General features: G+C 43.0%; 1 protein-coding gene across 11 annotated transcripts in view; it reads left to right on the forward strand.

The window, feature by feature from the left end:
* Positions 1 to 19148, forward strand: part of DCTN1 (dynactin subunit 1) — a 733647-nt gene that overhangs the window by 417988 nt on the left and 296511 nt on the right. For all 11 annotated transcript variants that reach the window (XM_085642808.1, XM_085642810.1, XM_085642809.1 and 8 more), the window contains 2 exons: positions 3790 to 3978; positions 15520 to 15717. In XM_085642808.1, the coding sequence (XP_085498934.1) occupies positions 3790 to 3978; positions 15520 to 15717 (387 nt within the window). The remainder of the gene's footprint in view (positions 1 to 3789; positions 3979 to 15519; positions 15718 to 19148) is intronic.

The raw sequence follows: 19148 nt of genomic DNA on the forward strand, positions 1-19148 counted from the left end.
TGTACAAAGGCAATTGTTGATAACTGCAGAGCCTGCACTGAGATGTGGTGGATCCAAACATTCATCAAGTAAAGACACCCCGGCTATCGGAACTGCATTAGGCAAATTCCGCCATGTACACTTCTAAAAGGTCGATGTGTAGCTTGGTAGTGTTAATAACAATATTTTCATCTATAAGTAATTTGCAAATATTACGTTAAAATCACAAGGATCTCTTAGTGCAAAGAAATAGAAGATGTGTGTTTTATGTTGAAAGCTGCAGTAAGTACAAAATAGTATTTATTGCCTCTACTTAATCTTAAAATACTTTGGCAACACAACTAGCTGGAAGGTTCTAGAAGCTTAAGAAATATTGTAGCTGGAAATGGCCTGCCACATGGATTCACACTCTGCATTCTGCCTGATTCTTTGGGTAGGTTGATGTACATGTACCATACGCCATAAATCCATTTGTGACATGAGATTTTGTTAGTGCCCCCATTTAGGTCGTATACAGTAGTAGCTGAATTTTGAGACACATAGATATCTGGAAATTAGAGCTACCAATCACTGTTTTGCACTTTGGGGTGGGAAGAAGGCAAACCATTGCTCAGAACTCAATATTATACCAAGTTCTCAGACTTTGTGAGTTGGAGTAGCAGGCCAATTCAAGCGGGTTACTTTCCAGCATAACTGCTCCGCTTAGTACAGGTGAGACAGAGGAACCTATCTTTATTAAGTGATAGATGTACTTCTGGCACTTTCTTACATTATGGCGGTGTCCTGTCTTTTTTATGAATAGAGCTGTGTGCAATCAACGTATACATGTCTAGCTCCAAATGGTCAGATAATTGGGCAAAGAGGCATAAATAAAAGTTCAATAAGAGGAAGGGACAGGTAACTTCATGCCACCTTCTGCCTGATTTTTCAATTTAAAGATTCAACTGTACCCATCTGAAATTGTAATTTGGTGCACAATGAGATCTGCTGTAAGTCTCTTATCCAGTCCTTCTAAAGAAAGAGCATGGTTTCTGATGCGATGAGCTGCTTAGTGGTCAAGAAATATTAGAAACTTTGTCCTAGGCTGTGATATCCTCAGATGTATCTCGGTCAAGGTTCAGGGTCTCTTGTTAACCTGAAATGTGCACTATATGAAGGGTATTTCCCCGACACATAGTCTTGCCATTTGTCTGGCCTATCCAGCATTTTCCCTTGGTAACAAACAGTTGTGATCAGCCTGTCTGGTGCTGTTTTTAGCTTTGTGTGTCTTCAGAATTGGGGATTTTTGCTTGCTTCATGCATTGGATTGTCACAAGGAAGCGAGGCATTGGGAATTTTTGAGGTACCAGTGCTGGAGTTGCTCTCAGCACTTTTCTATGTAATTAAGCTTATGTACATGTCTGCTAGTTAGAGCTGTTACCAGCTTTCCTCAAAAATATTTCCTCAACAATCCAGATCTCTTTAAAGTGGGTTTGAGATCTTGATTTCTATTTGCAACCAGAGCTGAACAGCAAATTGGATTCAAACCTGCTTGCTTTGTTGTAAAAGAAACCAATCCACCTCTGCTCTCCTCAGCAGCACTCTCATATCTGGCTCCTTTCTTGATATTCTTTATTGCCTTCTTCATTAGACTCTTACCCAACCTAGCATGCAGATATAGCATCTTAGGATCTGTTTCAATTGTATTGAATTATATTTAGTTAAAAGAAAAGGAGAGAATGTGGCCTGACGGCTAGGGCGGCGACCTCGGAGCTGGGGAACCGGGTTCAAGTCTTGGCAACGACGCTCAACAGCCTGTGATTCTGGGCAAATCACTTAATCTCCCCATGCCTAATAAAAATGAATGTGTCTTATCGGTAACATAACTTGTGCTCATGTAAAGCGCTCTGATACCTTCGGGTCTAGTTTGTGCTATATAAAACTCGACCCAACAAAATGTCTGCAGTGGTGTAAATGGGCAGTGTTGTACAATTCTCCAATATGCTTATTGTTTCAACACAAATCCTATTATTCGTTGGTGGTGTAATGTGTCAGGCTAGCTAATGCAGCTGATTGGTGTAGATTGCAGACATTTGCAGCTTGTGAAACACTACTCAACTAGATTGTGTTTTGCAAGAAAGTGGTTTGAGCATAAAAATGACTTAAACTGGAATGTTGTTTTGAAGTGCGGGCCACTGCTTATATGACGCTGAACATTTAATGCAAGCTCGGAAATCTGATTTTTACACTTAAGGTGATTTAAAAAAAAATCTAAATGGGGAGACAAAAATATCAGTTTAAAATGTGTTTTTGTTTTGAGTTTTTAAAAAACATCTTTCTCGGGTAGTGTGAAAAGATCCCTTCCGCACATTTACCACCTCTAAGTTTTCAATTGATAATTTTTTTTTTTATAATGAATCATTGTTAGTTTACATTCTTTTTAAATTGACTTACACATTTTGTCTCTTCTGTATCCTTCACTCCTATGTTTTGAATTCTCATCTAACATTCCACTTACTTTTCTAACTCACTTACTTTACATACACGTGTACATCTTCCTGGTTTTTCTATTGCCATTTTGTAGCTGTTCACCTAAGCCCTCGTCTAATCTTTTGACCAAAAAAGAGGTTCTCAAAAATGACTGGCTTTTAATTTTAGTGGTATAAAATCTTTAACTCACTGGTTTTTTTTAATTAACTCTACACATTTCTTAGTCTCTTGTTTATTCTTTTTTGTTTTGCTGCACAGTAAATTTACTGAAGGAGTAGTTCTGATTTCATTAAACCGGCTAGACTTTATGGACATGATTTTTCAGGACCGTGTGCTGTGGAAATATTTTACCCATCTTTTTCAGATGAGTCTTTCAGGTTTAGAACTCAACTACTTCAGGACTCCTTTAAAATCAGATGACTCTTCAGTGCAACACCCTGAAGCCATTTTGATAGCATATGTAGCTTCACGTAAACTATTTTTCATTAAGAAAACTTCTTAATGTTGAACAGATGATTTTTCTCTTCGGCTTAAGATAAGAGTTATCATTCAACCCACCGAAGTCCTTGAATTCCATGGCCTCAAGTCTCTGCATTAGAAGAACTATTTTTTAACGCCATGAGGCATTAGAGCCAATGCTGTTCTGTAATGCCAAAGAAAACTTGTTTTTCTGGAATTACATGATCTCTGTGCATCTTTGCAAGCACTGATGTTCCAGACTGTCTCCCAAAGCAATAACAACCAAAGTTGTCTTGTGATCTGATGAAGGTAGAATTTGATTGTACCCGGGGAAAAAATGGTCTTCGCCATAAAGAAACTCCCTGAACTTGCTACAGTTTTAAAACTGAAGATTATCAAATGTAGGATTTTTCTAGGGGCATTCTCCAGGCAAAAGTGAAGGTGCTGAAAATACTTTTTATTAGTGCCAATGTCCTCCTCAAACACATTGGAGATTTGCGTTAATTTATTGTGGCGTGCACATGATTCTTCTGTCGCCACCAGTAGGCAAACTTTTTTAAAAATATTTTTTATTGTGACTATTGCTTCTAAACAGTGTATATCTCTCTTATTGTCATTTTCAACAATCTCACAACAAATCTACATGTGCTAAACAGTGTATATTTTCACTCTTGTTTTATTAAAAAAAAAAAGATTTCTGATTAAAATCTCCATTACTTTTTATTTTCTTACTCATCTAGCAGGGCTCCTCCGCACCAAGTCAAGTCTGCCCATTAAAATTTCTTTGTAGCAGCGTTGGGTGGGGCACAGTGAATGAACGCCTCTTGACTTCCTAGCATTAGAAATTAATGACATGTTTCCACTGTGATTCTTGCATTGTAGCCTACCCGTACCCCCAGTTCTGCAGCTTCAAGTGGGACTACGGGAGCCTCCGGTTCCGCCTCTGCATCATGTGGCGAGATCAGCAGCAGCGAACCAAGCACTCCTGCTCAGACTCCACTCGCTGCCCCAGCCATCAGAACTCCACTTACTTCTCCAATGGGTCCTTCGCCTGGCCCAATGCCCACAAAGGTAAGAAATGAAAATACATCAAATATATATTTAAATCCCTTCACTGTCTATTTTAGGTATAATGCTGAAATGCATTTTGTGATTTATCTTTCTGTCGAAGTAGGATAGATACTGTCTATAGATTCATTTAATATTATGTGTGGAGCTACTCAGTTGTTTGTGATTCAGTGTTCTCTAATAATGGTTATTTATATCTAAACAGTTATAACTTTTTATCTGTCGGGGATGCGTTGCGCAGTGGCGGTTACAATGCTGGCTGCGAGGTCAACGCCGAGTCTTTGCGCTGGAAGAATCCTCACAGCAGAGGCAATACGTCTGTTCTGGTTGGGGTACACCATGCAGCAGAGATAATGCACCAGTTCTGCTGGATCCACAGAGCTGGCAGGTTACAAGGGACTAGCACTGAGAGTCACTCTGGTGGACTAGGATACAGGCCCCGTCTGTTTCACCCATGCAAGAGGGCATCATTCTTTCAGGGTTGCATTCCAGCAGAGAGGCAGTCATTTCAGTAGCACAGCTGTCCTTCCTGACACAGTCTTCCACTGGTTCAGAAGTATACTGAAGAGTTTGAGTCTGAGGTCCAGTATTTATACCTAGTGTCCACCTTGTAGTAGAGGAAGCTTGTAGAGGTATCTGCACCCCTGAGATATCAGTCTTCCCCTTCCTCCCTGTCCTGGCCCCAGCTTGTCTGGGGCCAGAAGAGACCAGCCTCAAACCGTTTGTGAGGGTATTCAGGCAGAGTCTTTGCGATGTTCAAGTGTGGTATGTGACCGCTCCTCTCCTTCGTTAACTCCAAGTGATCCATGCTGCTAGCACCTGTCTTCCCTTTGACTCGTTGTCTGGGACCAATACAGAAAGACAGACTGCCAGCTCAGCCTAGTCATGTGACCCAGGATCAGGCTGCAGGCACGAAATGGTTAGGACAAGAAAGTGGCAACTCTCTGAAATTTGCATTTTAATTTTTTTTATTAAAAATCTGACTACCATTAATGAGGGCTTTTAATTTCAATTCGTTAGGACACCAAACTCAATCTGCCTGCCTGTTGCCATTTGGAAGTTATCCTTCTTAAATGTAATAATTTAACCCTAATTATATCCTGTGGGAGAGGTAGACCATGCAATAGTGAAAAAACGAATTTGAGCTTTTCACTATCCGGACATACAAAACTTAAAAGTACATGTCCATTCTTTCTAAACACATTTCGCCCTGCGGGCTGTTTAGTGCCTACCATATGAGCGACTTGTCTGTATTAAAAAGGAAGTTGTAGGCCTGGCAAGAGGTTTATTTTGACAGGTTGACATGGCAGTTTAAAACTGTACAAACAGGCTGCAATGGCAGGCCTGAGACATGTTTAAAGAGCTATCTGAGTGGGCGGTACAATCAGTGTTGCAAGCCCACTGGTAGCATTTAATGTACAGGCCCTCGGCACATGTAGTACCACTTGGCTAAGGACTTAGTAAATTTAATAGGCCAATTGGGTTCTAGTCAATTCTACAATGTTTTAAAGAGAGAGCTCAAGCACTTTAGTACTGGTTAGCAGTGGTAAAGTGCACACTCTTAAGGCCATCGGAATCGAATTGAGCAAAAAGTTAAGGGGAAAGACAAAAAGTTTGGGTGTGGCCCTGCAGAGAGGGCCAGCTCCAACAACAAGTTATGTCTCTTCACACTTCTTTATGAAACTTGTGAGATTCGAGGGTTTATGGCCTCTTGATCATTCAATACACAGATTGGCACTTCCCTCGTCATCAGAGATAATCCCAAAAGACTTTGATTATCTGACCAATAGCCTTAAGGCCCATTGGTTGATGTCCAGAAATTGTCCATGTCTTAATCGGAAAGAATAAGAATAGGTATATGTGACTTCATATTGTTCTAAAAGTGAATAGATCACTGCAGCCACCCCAATACTCGTAAGTATACCTCTGAGACAAAGATGAAACACAAAGTGATGACTGAAGAGATTGCTTTAAGAAGTTTAGTATTTTTAAAGAACAAACAAAAGAAGAGGATGACAAAAGTAAAGAACGAGAAGAAAAGAATTCATATAAGAAGGTGAGAAAGGAAAGAAAGCAGGAACTAAGGAGAGAAGAAAAGGAACATTGGTGAAGTAACAGAGGGAGGAAGGAATGGGAGAAATGGAGAAGGGCAAATGAGAGGAAGTAAAATGGAAGATGGAGTAGTCAAAACGAGTGGGGAAAAAGAGTGGAAGGAGAAAGAAAAGACCGAAAGAAGATGGGTAAAAAAAGATTAAAGAAATGAAAGAAAGGGAATAAAAGAAACAATGCATGGAAAAAAATTACAAGGGAGAGAAAAATGGTAAGAAGAAAAAAAGCAGAGAAGGGGAAAGATAGAACAATCAGAAGAGCAGAAAGGAATGAAGGAGCAGAGGTGATATGGAGACAAATCAAGAGGCAAAAGGCAAGATAAAAACAAAAAAGAAAGCAAGTATAAGAGCAAGTTAGAGAAAGAAACAGAATACAAGTTTTAACAATTGAATGAAAGAAACATGAGAGTGGAAAGAAAGAAAATAAGAGGATGAAAGAAAATGAAGGAGAGTAAAAGAAAGGAAGAGGTGAAAGGAACAGAAGAGGAAAAATAAAATATTGAAAATGAAAAAGAGAAAGAAAAAGAGAAAAATATATTACTGCCATTAACTTTAAGGAAATACCCTGAAAAAGTATTGTATGCTTGAGAAGTTTAAGTGTTTCCATATATTTTGATTTATGTGTTTATTTCAGGCTTTTTAAGCAGCGGCCTTGCACTGTCACCTTTCTGGGCCTCACAGCTGTATATTCCAAACTAGACTGACAGGCAGGAGGGCTGCTCCAAGACAGTCTGTGAGACTCTAGATAGGTAGGTGGAGGGATGGATGGATAGATAGGCCCACCTATCCCTCCTTGGACCCCTCCCCCCCCATCTAGTGATGCCTTCTGCTATGTTCTGGCTCGCATGCACCTCCCTTCCCCATGTCATTAACTGGTACCTCTCATTGTCCAATAGGCCCAATGCTCAAAATCAATTTGGTCAGGTTAAGCTTCTGTTTACTTCATTCATATGTTTCAGAAATAGTTTCAATATTCTGGTAAATTTATTGGCCTCAACCATCAGGTCAGATGTTATCTTTTCATGGCTTAACAGTTGCCAAAGTCTCTGGAGCCATAAATCTAGGGTTGGTGTTAAAGCAGTTCCCCAAAGACCTAAAATCGTTCACTTGACCATGACTTATAAATGGGAGATCCTTGTCCCCATGATCGTGTCTAGTGGGTAGGTTTCTGCTACTGAAATACCTAAAATTGTCTTGCTCTGTTTTCAATTTTAGGATATACTAGCTAGCTCCTACTTAAAACTCTTTGTTCCTAGGGCATGTCCATGGTATTGGAGAAGCGTGCCCAGTTCCCCACATTGTCTTCAGCAAGTTATAGGTCGTGTCTTAACTGTTGTATGTAGCTAGTAGGAGTGTAGTGCCCCTGCACATGATCTGGAAAGTCACATGACTGTTTTAAATGTCATCCCACTGCTTGTATAATTCAGTATTTGGGTCTTGTTCCCATTATCTGTGGTAAACAAAACTCAGTTGAGAGAGCCGTGCATTAAGGACTGCATAAATTCTAGAGGCCGAGTGCATGTTGTTAAGGTTTGCAGAAACTTTATCTAAACTTGAGCGTGACCTTGGAGCGCTCTCCTTTATGTGAAACCGTGACTAAAAGAATAATTTGCAGGTAGTGAAATTCTTCTTTCTCAGGGATGTGATAAGTGCCACTTATAGCAAATGGGTGAATTATCCCTTTAGTAATGGTTGCAAAGTCTGAAACAGCCACATGTCTCCCATATCTGCAAGTGAGCTCTTACTGTGGAGAGAAGTAAAGGTTCCCTCTAAAGGAAGTCCTGGGAGAAATGTATGTGCGTTTCCACGGGGAGTCCCAACTCTCTGATGTTACTCTAGTAATAGGGAAGGCATACAAGTTCCTGCACTGTTGCTGTTTGAGTATAAAGGCACCTCTCCGTAAGGATGGCGTGTTAGATTTTGGTCTTGTCAGTTTCCCCACGGGGTACTCAGTCACACAACACCACTGAGCAGATTCGTAATAATGTTGCAAATGTAGTACACCCTAGCCCACTTTACTAGGTTGTGTCGTGCAAACTTGTGTGTGCAATTATGACAGATTTTCATCCCAGACAAAAGCGTTGTAAATATATTGTAACTGTGAGATGTCACTTCTAGAGAGGAGTTGTGTCTGGGTCTGAAACGTATGTAATATCCTGGCTAGATCCACCATCTTGAGTCGAGGGATTCTCCCCAGGCATAACTGCGCCAAGAGTTTAAAAGCTTTAGTCTCCTTCAGTAAGATTTTAAAGTTGCTTCTGATGCATTCATATAGGTTGGAAATATGAAGATCCCTAAATAGTTTACCCCTTTAAATGTCCAACTGTATAGTGTCTCATCCTTCAAATGTGTGCCAGCTTTTTCCTCCCTGCTAATTTTAAAGCTTCAGATTTCCAAAATTTTATTTACGGACCTGCCGATCAGTTACATTCAAGTAGTAAGTGAATTCATTATCAAGGGGACTTTCTGGGGACACTGAACAACAGTAAAATATCTTTCCCAAAGGCGGACTCTTTCTGTCTTGACGGAGGTCAAACCCTTTAATTTGCTCCTACTCTTCTCTTTTGTTGTGAAGATAATAGGGGAGAGAGGGAAGTACTGTCTCGTATCCCTTTGGATCTCCTTGCCACTTCCTTATGGCATTCTTTGCCAAATGTATTTTTGGTATTGTCACTAGTTGATCTGTTCGGAATAAAGCTGGTCTGGTCAGCATGTATCCGGAGCAGCATACCATTTCCAAGCGGTTTGCCAATATCTTGTTGAAGTCCTTAGCGTTCACATTCAACAAGGAGACCCGGCTTTGCAATGAGCATGATTTGTGGTCCTTGCCTGGCCTTGCTGTCAGGGCAATCATTATTTCAGCCACAGGGTGTGAAAGACCCTAGAATTAATGTAGGCTGCTAAAGACCTCTACAAGGATCGGGACTGTCAGGGGTGTGAGTTGCTTATAAATGATAGCTGGGCCAGGTGACTTACCCACTTTCAGGTTTTTAATTACTGTGAGAACTTCAGCGACTGATAAGGGTTCATGTAGTTGCTCTACCTTTAGTGTGGGTATAGCAGTCAGGGAGTCTAAATGCTGCTGGGTCTATCGGGGAGGCTATGTACAGCCTTTGGTAGTGTGCATGGAAAGCCTGAAGTTTGCCCTCTTCAGTTGTTTGGACCTCCTTCTCTGTACTCATAATTTCCCCAGTATATCTCTGTGCTTGTTGTGCTCTGAATTTATTTTCCAGCTGGGCACCTGCATTGTTGCCCAATTTATGAAACTGCACTCCTGTTCTAGTGAGGATGTACTTAGCTTTATCGTACACTAGGCAGCTGAGCTGACCCCTTGCCATCCCGCTATCTTTCTGGATTGAGTTGATGTGTATCAGTTCCAGAAGAAGCAAGTCCTCCCAGATTGTTCAAGACTAATGTTCGATTTACAGTGGAGGCGAATTGCCTTCTCGATAAACATCTCTTACAGCTGCTTTCAGGCAATCCCACACCATTCTGGGTCTTAGTTTTCTAGTAAAAGCACAATTTATATTCCTGCCACAATTGCCTCTCTCGGGTTCAGACTGGTTGCTGTTCTCCAAGCCTCCCTTGTCTTTTCTCATTTCCAGTGCATCTGCCGATGTTTGAGATTGAAGTCCCACAAATTGTACGCTTCCTTCACATTTCTCGCCTTTAGCTTTTAGACGTCTTGTGACTGATCTGAAGGATCCACACTTTCTCAGCGTGCTAGGAATAGTCTTGGAACAATTGAATCGATACCCCATTTGTCGAGCTGAGGCCACCTTTTGCGGCTCCAGTCATGTTTGCGTCTTTTTCCTTATAGAAGTGAACTAAAGTCAATGTCTGCGGTGGTCCTCTCTTTCTCTGTCTTTGGAGGACTCCGTGTTCTGTTCAATTTGAATGATTCCTGGCTTGCTCTTTGTAGTATGGCTTCAAACAGGTTTTGGACATAACTCTGCTGGAGTTCTCCGGATGCAAATTATTTACATCGTGACCAATTGTCGAGATCTTCACACTTTTCACGGAGGATGACGTGCTGTTCCCTGAGGGCGACCATGCTCAGCTGCAGGCTGTTGCTGTCATCCAGTTGTCCGTGAACACCCTTATTCATGTCGTCCAATTGGATACCTAAGACGACTATTTCACAATGCATGTCTTTTAAGTCCCTTTGTAAGTCTGTCTTTACCGCTTGGATGTCTTACCTAATCTTCGAGATAAAGGCCAGCAGCAGAAAGTCCTCGGTGACCTCTAGCCAGTGTCTGGCTGGGATTTCATAGCCTACCTTGGGGCTCACCTCGGAAAAGCTCCTCTTTTCCCTGCCAGCCCCTCATTAGGTCTTTGATAGAAGGTTCTTCCTTCTCCTTCCAACACCTCCAGTCTTCGTTTCACATTCTCGGTGATGGGTGTAGAGACCCCTTGGTTCCCAGTGGCTTAGCCATTTCGAGCGTGTGTTTAGATGCACATGGAGCTTGCCTCTAGGCTCCTCAGTTGGGTGTTCTCGCTGGGACCCCAGCTAAATTATGAGATCTACTTGCCCTGTGGGGCGCGCTCACACTCCTCTGCTTCTACTGTTTGCTGTGTGGTGGTTGGTGGGGCAGGAGTTGGGTCAACAGCACATTGTCACCAGGTCACAATGGGATTCCTGCAAGGGCCTTAGCACCCGCACAATGTTTCGGGTCTGTCGCGCTGTGGGTGGCCTCTGCCACTGCTGCCAGGAGTCTAAATGATGAGGCAGGTCCCAGTCTGCATGCTCCAAGCTCCATGGGATGCCACTAACGGGTCTCACTGGTTTCTATCTTGGCTATGTCTTGCAGCCCGCTTAGAGCATTGGCAGTAAGCATTCAATTAACCTAATGTTTTTGAGTTCCACACATTTGTTTCATTTAGAGTATATTCAGGATCTTTCCAAGTTTGTTCGCCCATTGTCCAGGATTTGTCTCACTCAATAAGTTGTTTCAGCAAGGGGTTGACATGCGCTATTATTCCCTGTTCATGCTTCTTGCAATACCTTAAGAACTTTAAAATTCATCTTTGCCATTAAACCTTTAGTTGCGGGTGTTGGCCAATGGCCAAAGCCTGTACTCCTTCTTCGGTGCGTCTGACTGCCATTGACCGTCGTTGGGGAGGGTTTAAAAGGAACCTTTTTATTTTGGCTATCTGGCTGCTCAGTAAAATCTTAGAGTAGCCCGAGGTTATGTTTTTTAAAGAGAAATGATGATCAGTACACAGGCCAATGGCCTTTTTTTACTTTTACTGTATCAGTGCACTGATTGCGGTGGTAGAGGTCTCAATGATATCTCTACCTACTGGATCCCTGCTTGAACATTTCCATAGGAGAATGATCCCAAGCAGGGATTCCCGCTGGACACCAGGGTTCTTTTTTCCAATGGGAGCGACCCATGGTGCAAGGGATTTTGCTCCTCAAAGCCCCCGCCCCCCAAAAAATAAATTGCCTTTGCGGCCCCCTGGGGGGCATATCGGGGCAGTTACCCCAAATCTGCTCCCCTCAAGGGGTGGGGGGGTAGGTTGTACCTACTAGACCCTAGGAATGATAGACTATGTCGGAAAATTGAGGCGTGGCCCAACAATGGACAGTCTTTTTGTACCATGCCCCCTCTCTCTCCCCCCCCCCCCCCCCCCAATTTGTCGCCCCCAAGAATGATCGACGGAGAGCTCCCTAGAGACTAGAGAATCCAAAATGGTGCCAAACAAACAAACGGAGGGTCCAGTCTACCTGGTCATCGAGCCATGTCCCTGCCCCAGAAAGGGATAGGTGGTTTGTCCCAGTTAGGGAGGATGGCCCAAATCTGCCCCCAGTAAGGTAGAAATCCCACTAGACACCAGGGATTTTAGAATTGGGGCAGAAGGGGGCGTGGGCATTGCACACTGGTATTGGTCTCACCCATACCCCAAAAGGGACAAACCAGTCTTTCTAGCATTGACTCAAACCACCCAGCCCCCTCTGGGGACCGAAAGGCAGTTTGATGCAATTTTCCCCTAGGGTTGGGATGGAGGTGATGGGAGGAATTTCTTATTTAAAATAAAATAATGGGATGAGTCTGGCCACTCCACACACGAGGCTCCATCCTCACACCCAAACCCTAAGCAGTCTTTCTGCTCCCCTGCAGACAAAAGCATCTCATCCCAATGACAAGTGGGGTATTGTATTTAGAAATGGGCCCGGAGAGTGGGGCTAAATCCGAATATCGTCCTACTTAATATGGTGAATGGTTGCACTTTGTGGGCCTGGGGAAACCTACCAGACCCAGACATTTCTGAAAACTAGACACCTGGGAGAGTCTATGGTGATGTGATTCACGTGGATCCCGCAACATTTTCTTACCAAGTATATTGACCTGGTTCGATTCGTTCCTGTCACAGGCACTAGGCGTAGCCACACAAGTCAGGTAATGTTTTTATCGGGACAAGAAGTGGAACACTGGTTGGGAGGGATTTTCTGGATCCCTTCTTATTCCGGTAGTTTATGTCACGGAAATGCCCAGGAAAACCTGCATTTTTGTCAAAGTATCTCAAGGGCTTCTGAGAAGGAAAACCTAGTAAGACTGACACAAGTTACCCCACGCTAGATTTCCCTTGGTATCTAGTATTCAAATTCAAAAATGTGCAGGTTTGGTAGTTTTTCCTTGTTGCTGGATGACCTACCCCCTAAAATCCACAGCTACCTACATTTATAAAAAAGGGTCTGTTTTCAGTGAAAAAATGTGATGTGTCCATGTTGTGTTTTGGTGGGTAGGCACTACCCACACAGCTCAGGTACAGATTTTATCAGGAAACACGTGAGAACACAAAAAAATTGGTTTTCCCATACAGCTCTGCATGTTCCTGTAAAATGGAAGGATGGTGACTTTAGCAAAGCAAACCTTTTGTTGATGCCATTTTAGGACAGTTTTTGGTGAAGCACTTACCCCCTCCCCTCCCCCCTCTCTATTTTCTGGCTGTTTTCTAGGTCCCCTCCAGGGGCATCCACAAACCTCGGGTACCTTTATAACCCCCACGATGTTCGGGGGGAAAAAAGCGCAAATTTGCTATGGATACCATTTGTGGAAAGCAAGTTATGAGAGACTAAGCACGAGGTACCGTAAATAGTCAAAAAAGACTCCGGCACTGGGGCGAGAAAGCATGAGAAGTTATGGGGTTAAAGAGAGTTTTAAATTAGAATTCATATGAGTGTAAACAATATATCTCGATCTGCTCCAAATCCAAAGTTATCACATGTTAAATGTAACAAGGTAGTAACCCAGTGTTATCAATGTGAGGGTAACCACAGTGTAAGTGCACGTCTTACTTTTTAAATACAGTGCATCCTGCGATATGAGCCTTCAGGCCCTACCTTAGGTGTGACTTATGTATATTAAAATGGAAGGTTTAGGCCTGGCAAAATGTTTATTTTACCAGGTCAAAATGGCAGTTTAAACACTGCACTACAGGCTGCTGGAACATATACCTTTTACTAGGGACTTAGGGGTAAATTAAATGTGCCAGTAGGTATATGCAAATGTTACCATGTTTTAGGGAGAGAGCACAAGCACTTTAGAACTTGTTAGCAGTGGTAAACTGAACAGAGTTCTAATGCCAACAAAAACAAATTCAGAAAGACAGGAGGAGTGAAGGCAAAATGTTTGGGGGGTAATACCACACCAAGGTTGTCATGTCTGACACTATCATAAACTAATATCAACAACACATAAATGGCTTAATAAAGTGTTATGATCTGAAATTTTTAACAAATGGTTCTCAAAAGGTGCCTGCAAGGTCTTACTTGGAAACATCTCTCCTTTCACTTGAGACAGTCTCTCGCTGGGACATGCCAATCATGTTCGCAGTCTGGAACAAAATTAAAAATAGGACAGTGTTTTGAGGCAGTTTTGTCACACGAGACAAGGTGATGTTGTTGAAACGATCACACGTATGGATGTTGTTGAACTGTTAAACTTTAAAAATCCAGCCATACCTATGTTCAAGATGCTCACTTTTTTAAAACAAAAATGTATGGACTTTCGATTTGGCTATCTTCCTTCAATCAACAGTATTGAACCATACTTACCATGGCTCAAGAAAGGTGAAAATGTGAACTGTGACCATGTGAGTTGGCAATCAATCAATCAATCAATCAAAGAAATTTATAGAGCGCGCTACCTACCCGTAGGGTCTCGAGGCGCTTGGGGGGGGGGGGGGTGCCGCTACTGCTCGAACAGCCAGGTCTTGAGCTTCTTCCTGAAGGAGAGGTGGTCTTGGGTCAGGCGCAGGTCGGCCGGGAGGGAGTTCCAGGTCTTGGCGGCCAGGTAGGAGAAGGACCTTCCTCCAGCAGTGGTTCTGCGGATGCGTGGGACGGTGGCGAGGGCGTGGCTGGCGGATCGGAGGTGGCGTTTGGGAGCGTAGAAGTTGATTCGGTTGTTGAGGTAGCTCGGGCCTTGGTCGTGGAGAGCTTTGTGTGCGTGGGTAAGGAGGCGGAAGGTGATTCTCTTGTTGACCGGGAGCCAGTGCAGGTCTCTTAGATGGCAAAAGAGTACTTCATGATTCTCGTCTGTATCTATCCTACTCTGTTGATAGACAGTAGGGAGCTTTACTGACATGATTTTGTGCAGCATTACATTTGATCATGCAGGTGCACAATCAGTTTGTTTTGATCCTACCGATAAAAGTAATTAATTCCGATTCTGGTAAGTTTTGAAAGTCCCAGTTTGTGAGGGAAGACGTACCTATTGTCCAATTTTGTTATTGGTCGAAACTGTGTGTTTTGGTAACCTATGTATTCTTTTGCCAATGATCTGTGTTTTATTAAATGGTAACATCTGATGTGTTTAAATATGCCTTGTACCCGTGATTCGTTTATGCAATGATTTTAATTAATATATGCTTAACAAACTCGATTTGACGGACTACTACCGTAGTCCGTGCCCTGTTTTGTCAGAGTACCTCTTTAGAAGGTTTCTGCTTTGGATGGGTATTTCCTTCACATTCACCCCATCCTTTTGTGATTGCAGTCCTTTTGTATACAGGCAAGAGGGGCAAAAATAAGACCATATTGAAAACGATGAACACAATGTTAGAACCTCAGGCTCTCTGGAGAGGACTCCATTATTTTTCTGTGCTGTTCACTTTGTCTCTCTTTATTAACCACTTTCCTGATTTCTGTCATGAGAAGTTCTTATTTCCTCACTGGCGGTACATTTAAAATTGGCTTCTGCAGAACAGTTGGGATTAGCATGAAATGTATAGAGATAATGGAGTTAAACTCCAGGTTAGAGTAATTCAAAAATCGCACCTTTTGATGTTGATTAAATGTCATGGCAGTGAGCAGGCAGCAGTGATTTAGTGCATTGTCGTACATGACCATAGCCACAAATAGCTGTTTACATTTTGCAGCATTGCAACTTGGGCAGTAACTCCTGAATAACCTACCCTGTTCTGTCTGTAGGAGGAAGAGAGTTTGCGAGCTCAGGTGAAGGACCTCGAAGAAAAACTTGAAACCCTGAAGATCAAGCGGAATGAAGATAAGGCCAAGCTGAAGGAGCTTGAGAAGTACAAAATACAATTGGAGCAGCTTCAGGAATGGAAGAGCAAAATTCAAGAGCAGCAGGCCGACCTTCAGCGCCAGCTGAAGGATGCCAAGAAGGTAAGCAAGCTCTGATATCGACCGTCGTTCCATAGACGTTCAGATGCTCCCTTTTTCTCCCTCTATTTTCGGTCTGTTGTCTGATGGATATCTCTGTTAGGACTCTGTGACCAATTTGGGGCTGAGCTCAAATCTTTAATATGAAAGCCTTCTATTTTCCTTTGTCTTTTTTGTCTTTTTAAATTCTAATCTTTGATGCAACCCTCCTCCGAGTGCTACTCACCTTGGAAGCGCACTGTAGACCGGTTATATTCATAAATGTAGTTTGGCTCCCTCAAGTCTCAGAAGCCTGCATAAGGGTCGCTGTACGACAAAAAAGAACACGTAGAATGTGTAAAGGACATTTATCCAAAGTCCAATCAGAGTGGCTTCCTCCAGAAAAGGTGCACTCAAGTGCCTCTAAAGAAGGGCATGCCACCACAATACCTGCTTGTCTTTTTTACAGCTGCAGTTGATCTTTCCATTGAGGTACAGGTGAACCACAACTTTTTTGTAAACCCTTTTTTTTTCCCTTCAAATAAACATTTTTTCTGGTTTTTGTTTAACATATAACCATGTAGGATGATGCCAAGGCAAATTCTGTAGCAATCTGCTGATCAAGTACCAATTATCATTACAAAATGGATGCTTGTCATTGCCTTTTGAGAGATTGTAAATTTTTTCCATTGATGCAGTGAGTTTTATGAATTGTTGAAGGCTGTTTTACTGGAGCCTGTGTACTTCAAGTCTTTTAGGCTCAGATTTACTAAGATTTGACAACTTGCTGCGCTGCGTCAAATGGAGAGATCAGAAATGCGCCATCTGGCACATTCCTGCTCTCTGCAGAGCAGTCAAGTGCCAGTGCAGGCACCCTTGCACAATGGTGCATGGGTGCCTGCATTATAGCCAGAATTGTTTGTTCAGGAATGGGCATCTATCTGCAAAATAGCCCTCCCCAGAGGCATTTCCCTCATTCCATGTGTTCTGCAGAATATAACATATTTAAAAACATGAAAGAACGAGGAAAACGAACATATTACTCCTTGTTATGCCTCACCTGGGAAGGCGTAGCATTTTGACACATTCCCAGGTTTTCTAGTCTTAGGAAATCTGGGAATGTGCCAAAAACTATAGGTAGATGTGTGGGGACACCCATGAGACGCCTTCCTCACTCTGAGTAACGCAAGGCAGCGTCTTGTGATGCCATGAATTAATCTAATTGTACTATGCCATGCAAGGTAGCTATGCGTAGCTTACTAAATCTGACTTGAGGGCTGGCATTGCCTTATACCGCCTTTGGGTGACACAAGGGCTACTCAAGCACTTTATAAATATCTGGACCTTAATATCTACTGGTATAATGAAATTAAATTACATTAAAGCCTATATTAATAACTTTACTGATTGCCAAAATCTCTTAGAAGTTATGGTAAAAATGGTATCAGTTGAACAAAGAGGAAACAATATTCATAATCACAACAGAAGAAGATGGAGTAAATTGCCAAGCATTTATTTCTGATTTTTTTTTAAATGGTATTTCTTAGGCCCGGGATTTGTTTTGGTAGAAATGTTGTTCAAGTGCTTTAACTTTCCCTTTTGCACCTCTAAATGCAGGATATGAACACTTAGGGGCTGATTACGATATCGGGCGGACGTCGGTCTGGAACCGCCCAACCATGTGTTCCGGTTCTGACTTCCCAATTTGGATACGGCCTCCCACAGGGTGGTTGGAAACCTCCATTTCATTGTGGCAGCTTGTGTGCCGGGCGGATATGCCCACCACACCGGCTGCCATAGTGAAATGGATGTTTGTAAACATCCCTGCACCATGAGGTGCCTGCCTCACTGTACAGGGATGTTTAGGAGGGCACCATAGGTGCCCCCTAGATCCCATAGCGGAGGGGAAGAGGGTCCTGCTAGGGGCCCCAAAGCCACTTTTCAACAGCCTTTCCATTTCAGAAAGGCCGACATGAAAGGCTGTCGGAAAATTACATCATAATCCCGATAATGGAGCCAGTGTCATTAGGGGATCATGGAGTCTTTCCGACGCACCCCTTGGAGCCTTCGGAAGCGCCACAGATGGTCCCTACGCCTAATGCCTCTGCCTGCCGCATCATAATGCGGGGGGCGGACTGCTGGGGCAGAAGTCAGTGGGTCTGTGTCGGAGCCACCGACATCGTACTCCGCTCCATAGCATTTATAGCATGTGTGGCTGTCCATACACAAGCCCTTCATACTCCTGCCATCTAGTGTTGGGCTTGGGTGTTTGCAAGTTGTGTGTTTCTTTGAAGTAGTCTTTTAATTTACAGGATGTGCTTTAACTTTCCCCTTGGATCAAATTGCACACAGACCCCGACTCCATCTTAGATTGTTTTTTTTCTTCTATCTGGTTTGGACGTTTTCAGTGAGGGATCAGTGTTCACTGTGCTCCTAAACATTTTTCAGGCTCACTTATGTTCCTTGCACGTTTTCCAGGCCCACACAGTTCAATTTTAACATCAACGTTTCAGAAGAACAGTCATCATTTTGATGGCTCTGTCATGCTACTTTACCAGACGCCTCTTCGGGTACCACGTGTGTCCCCTCGACACAGGAGAATGCAGATTAGAATGCAGTGATGGAGCAGACATGCTTTAAATATTGCCCCAGTGCAATTCAAAGTGTCTATAGTCTGATCACCACAATGTGTGCAATCTGTGTCTCTCCCTCAACCACAACACCCTTCCTTACCTTCTGCTAGAAGTAGAGAGTCCCTTGGCACACCACATTTTGCAAAAACAAGCATCCTCCAAAACTCTGTCCGTTTTTGGAGAAAATCCCTTGAAGAAGGCGATGATGCAGGTCCACCCAGAATCCCAGTAGCTTAGCTAATACCCTGCACAGATACTGTATCCTCAGTTGAGTCAGGGCCACGAGGAAGAGGAGGAAGTTGAACTTATGCTAAAGAACATTGGCCCATGAACCAATAAGCCTCCCTGAGTAGTATTTCACCTGTCTCCCAAGAACCACACAACCAAGCCACGGTTGCATTAAAAGTTCCACAGGAGTCTGCTTTACATCCTGAACATGGACAAAAGAGACTGCTGCCGCTATGGCCTCTGCTTCCTTCAGGTCCTGGTTGGCACAGAGAAAAGGCTAAGGAGTGAACCGAGATCCCACCAAAGGGCATTGAGGGCCATCGTTTACACATGAAGTTGACGCCGAAAGCACAGCCAAAGCAGGTGCCAAATATCCCGTTGATGCTGAAAGCTTTGCTGGTAGTCGGTTCTGAGTAAACAGGGGCACTGATACTGCAGCTACTTCAGGAGGAACTCAACACCAGGCAAAGGCTTCTTTTTATTCAACCTGTCACCTGGAAGATCTTGGAGAAAACACATCTGCTGAAGCCCTCAGAGGCACTCCTTCACAAGTTGAGGCTGGCCTTCAAAGAAGAACAGTCCTCTGAGGCACAT

This window comes from Triturus cristatus, chromosome 2_2, assembly GCF_964204655.1.
Source record: "Triturus cristatus chromosome 2_2, aTriCri1.1, whole genome shotgun sequence".
Taxonomy (NCBI): Eukaryota; Metazoa; Chordata; class Amphibia; order Caudata; family Salamandridae; genus Triturus; species Triturus cristatus.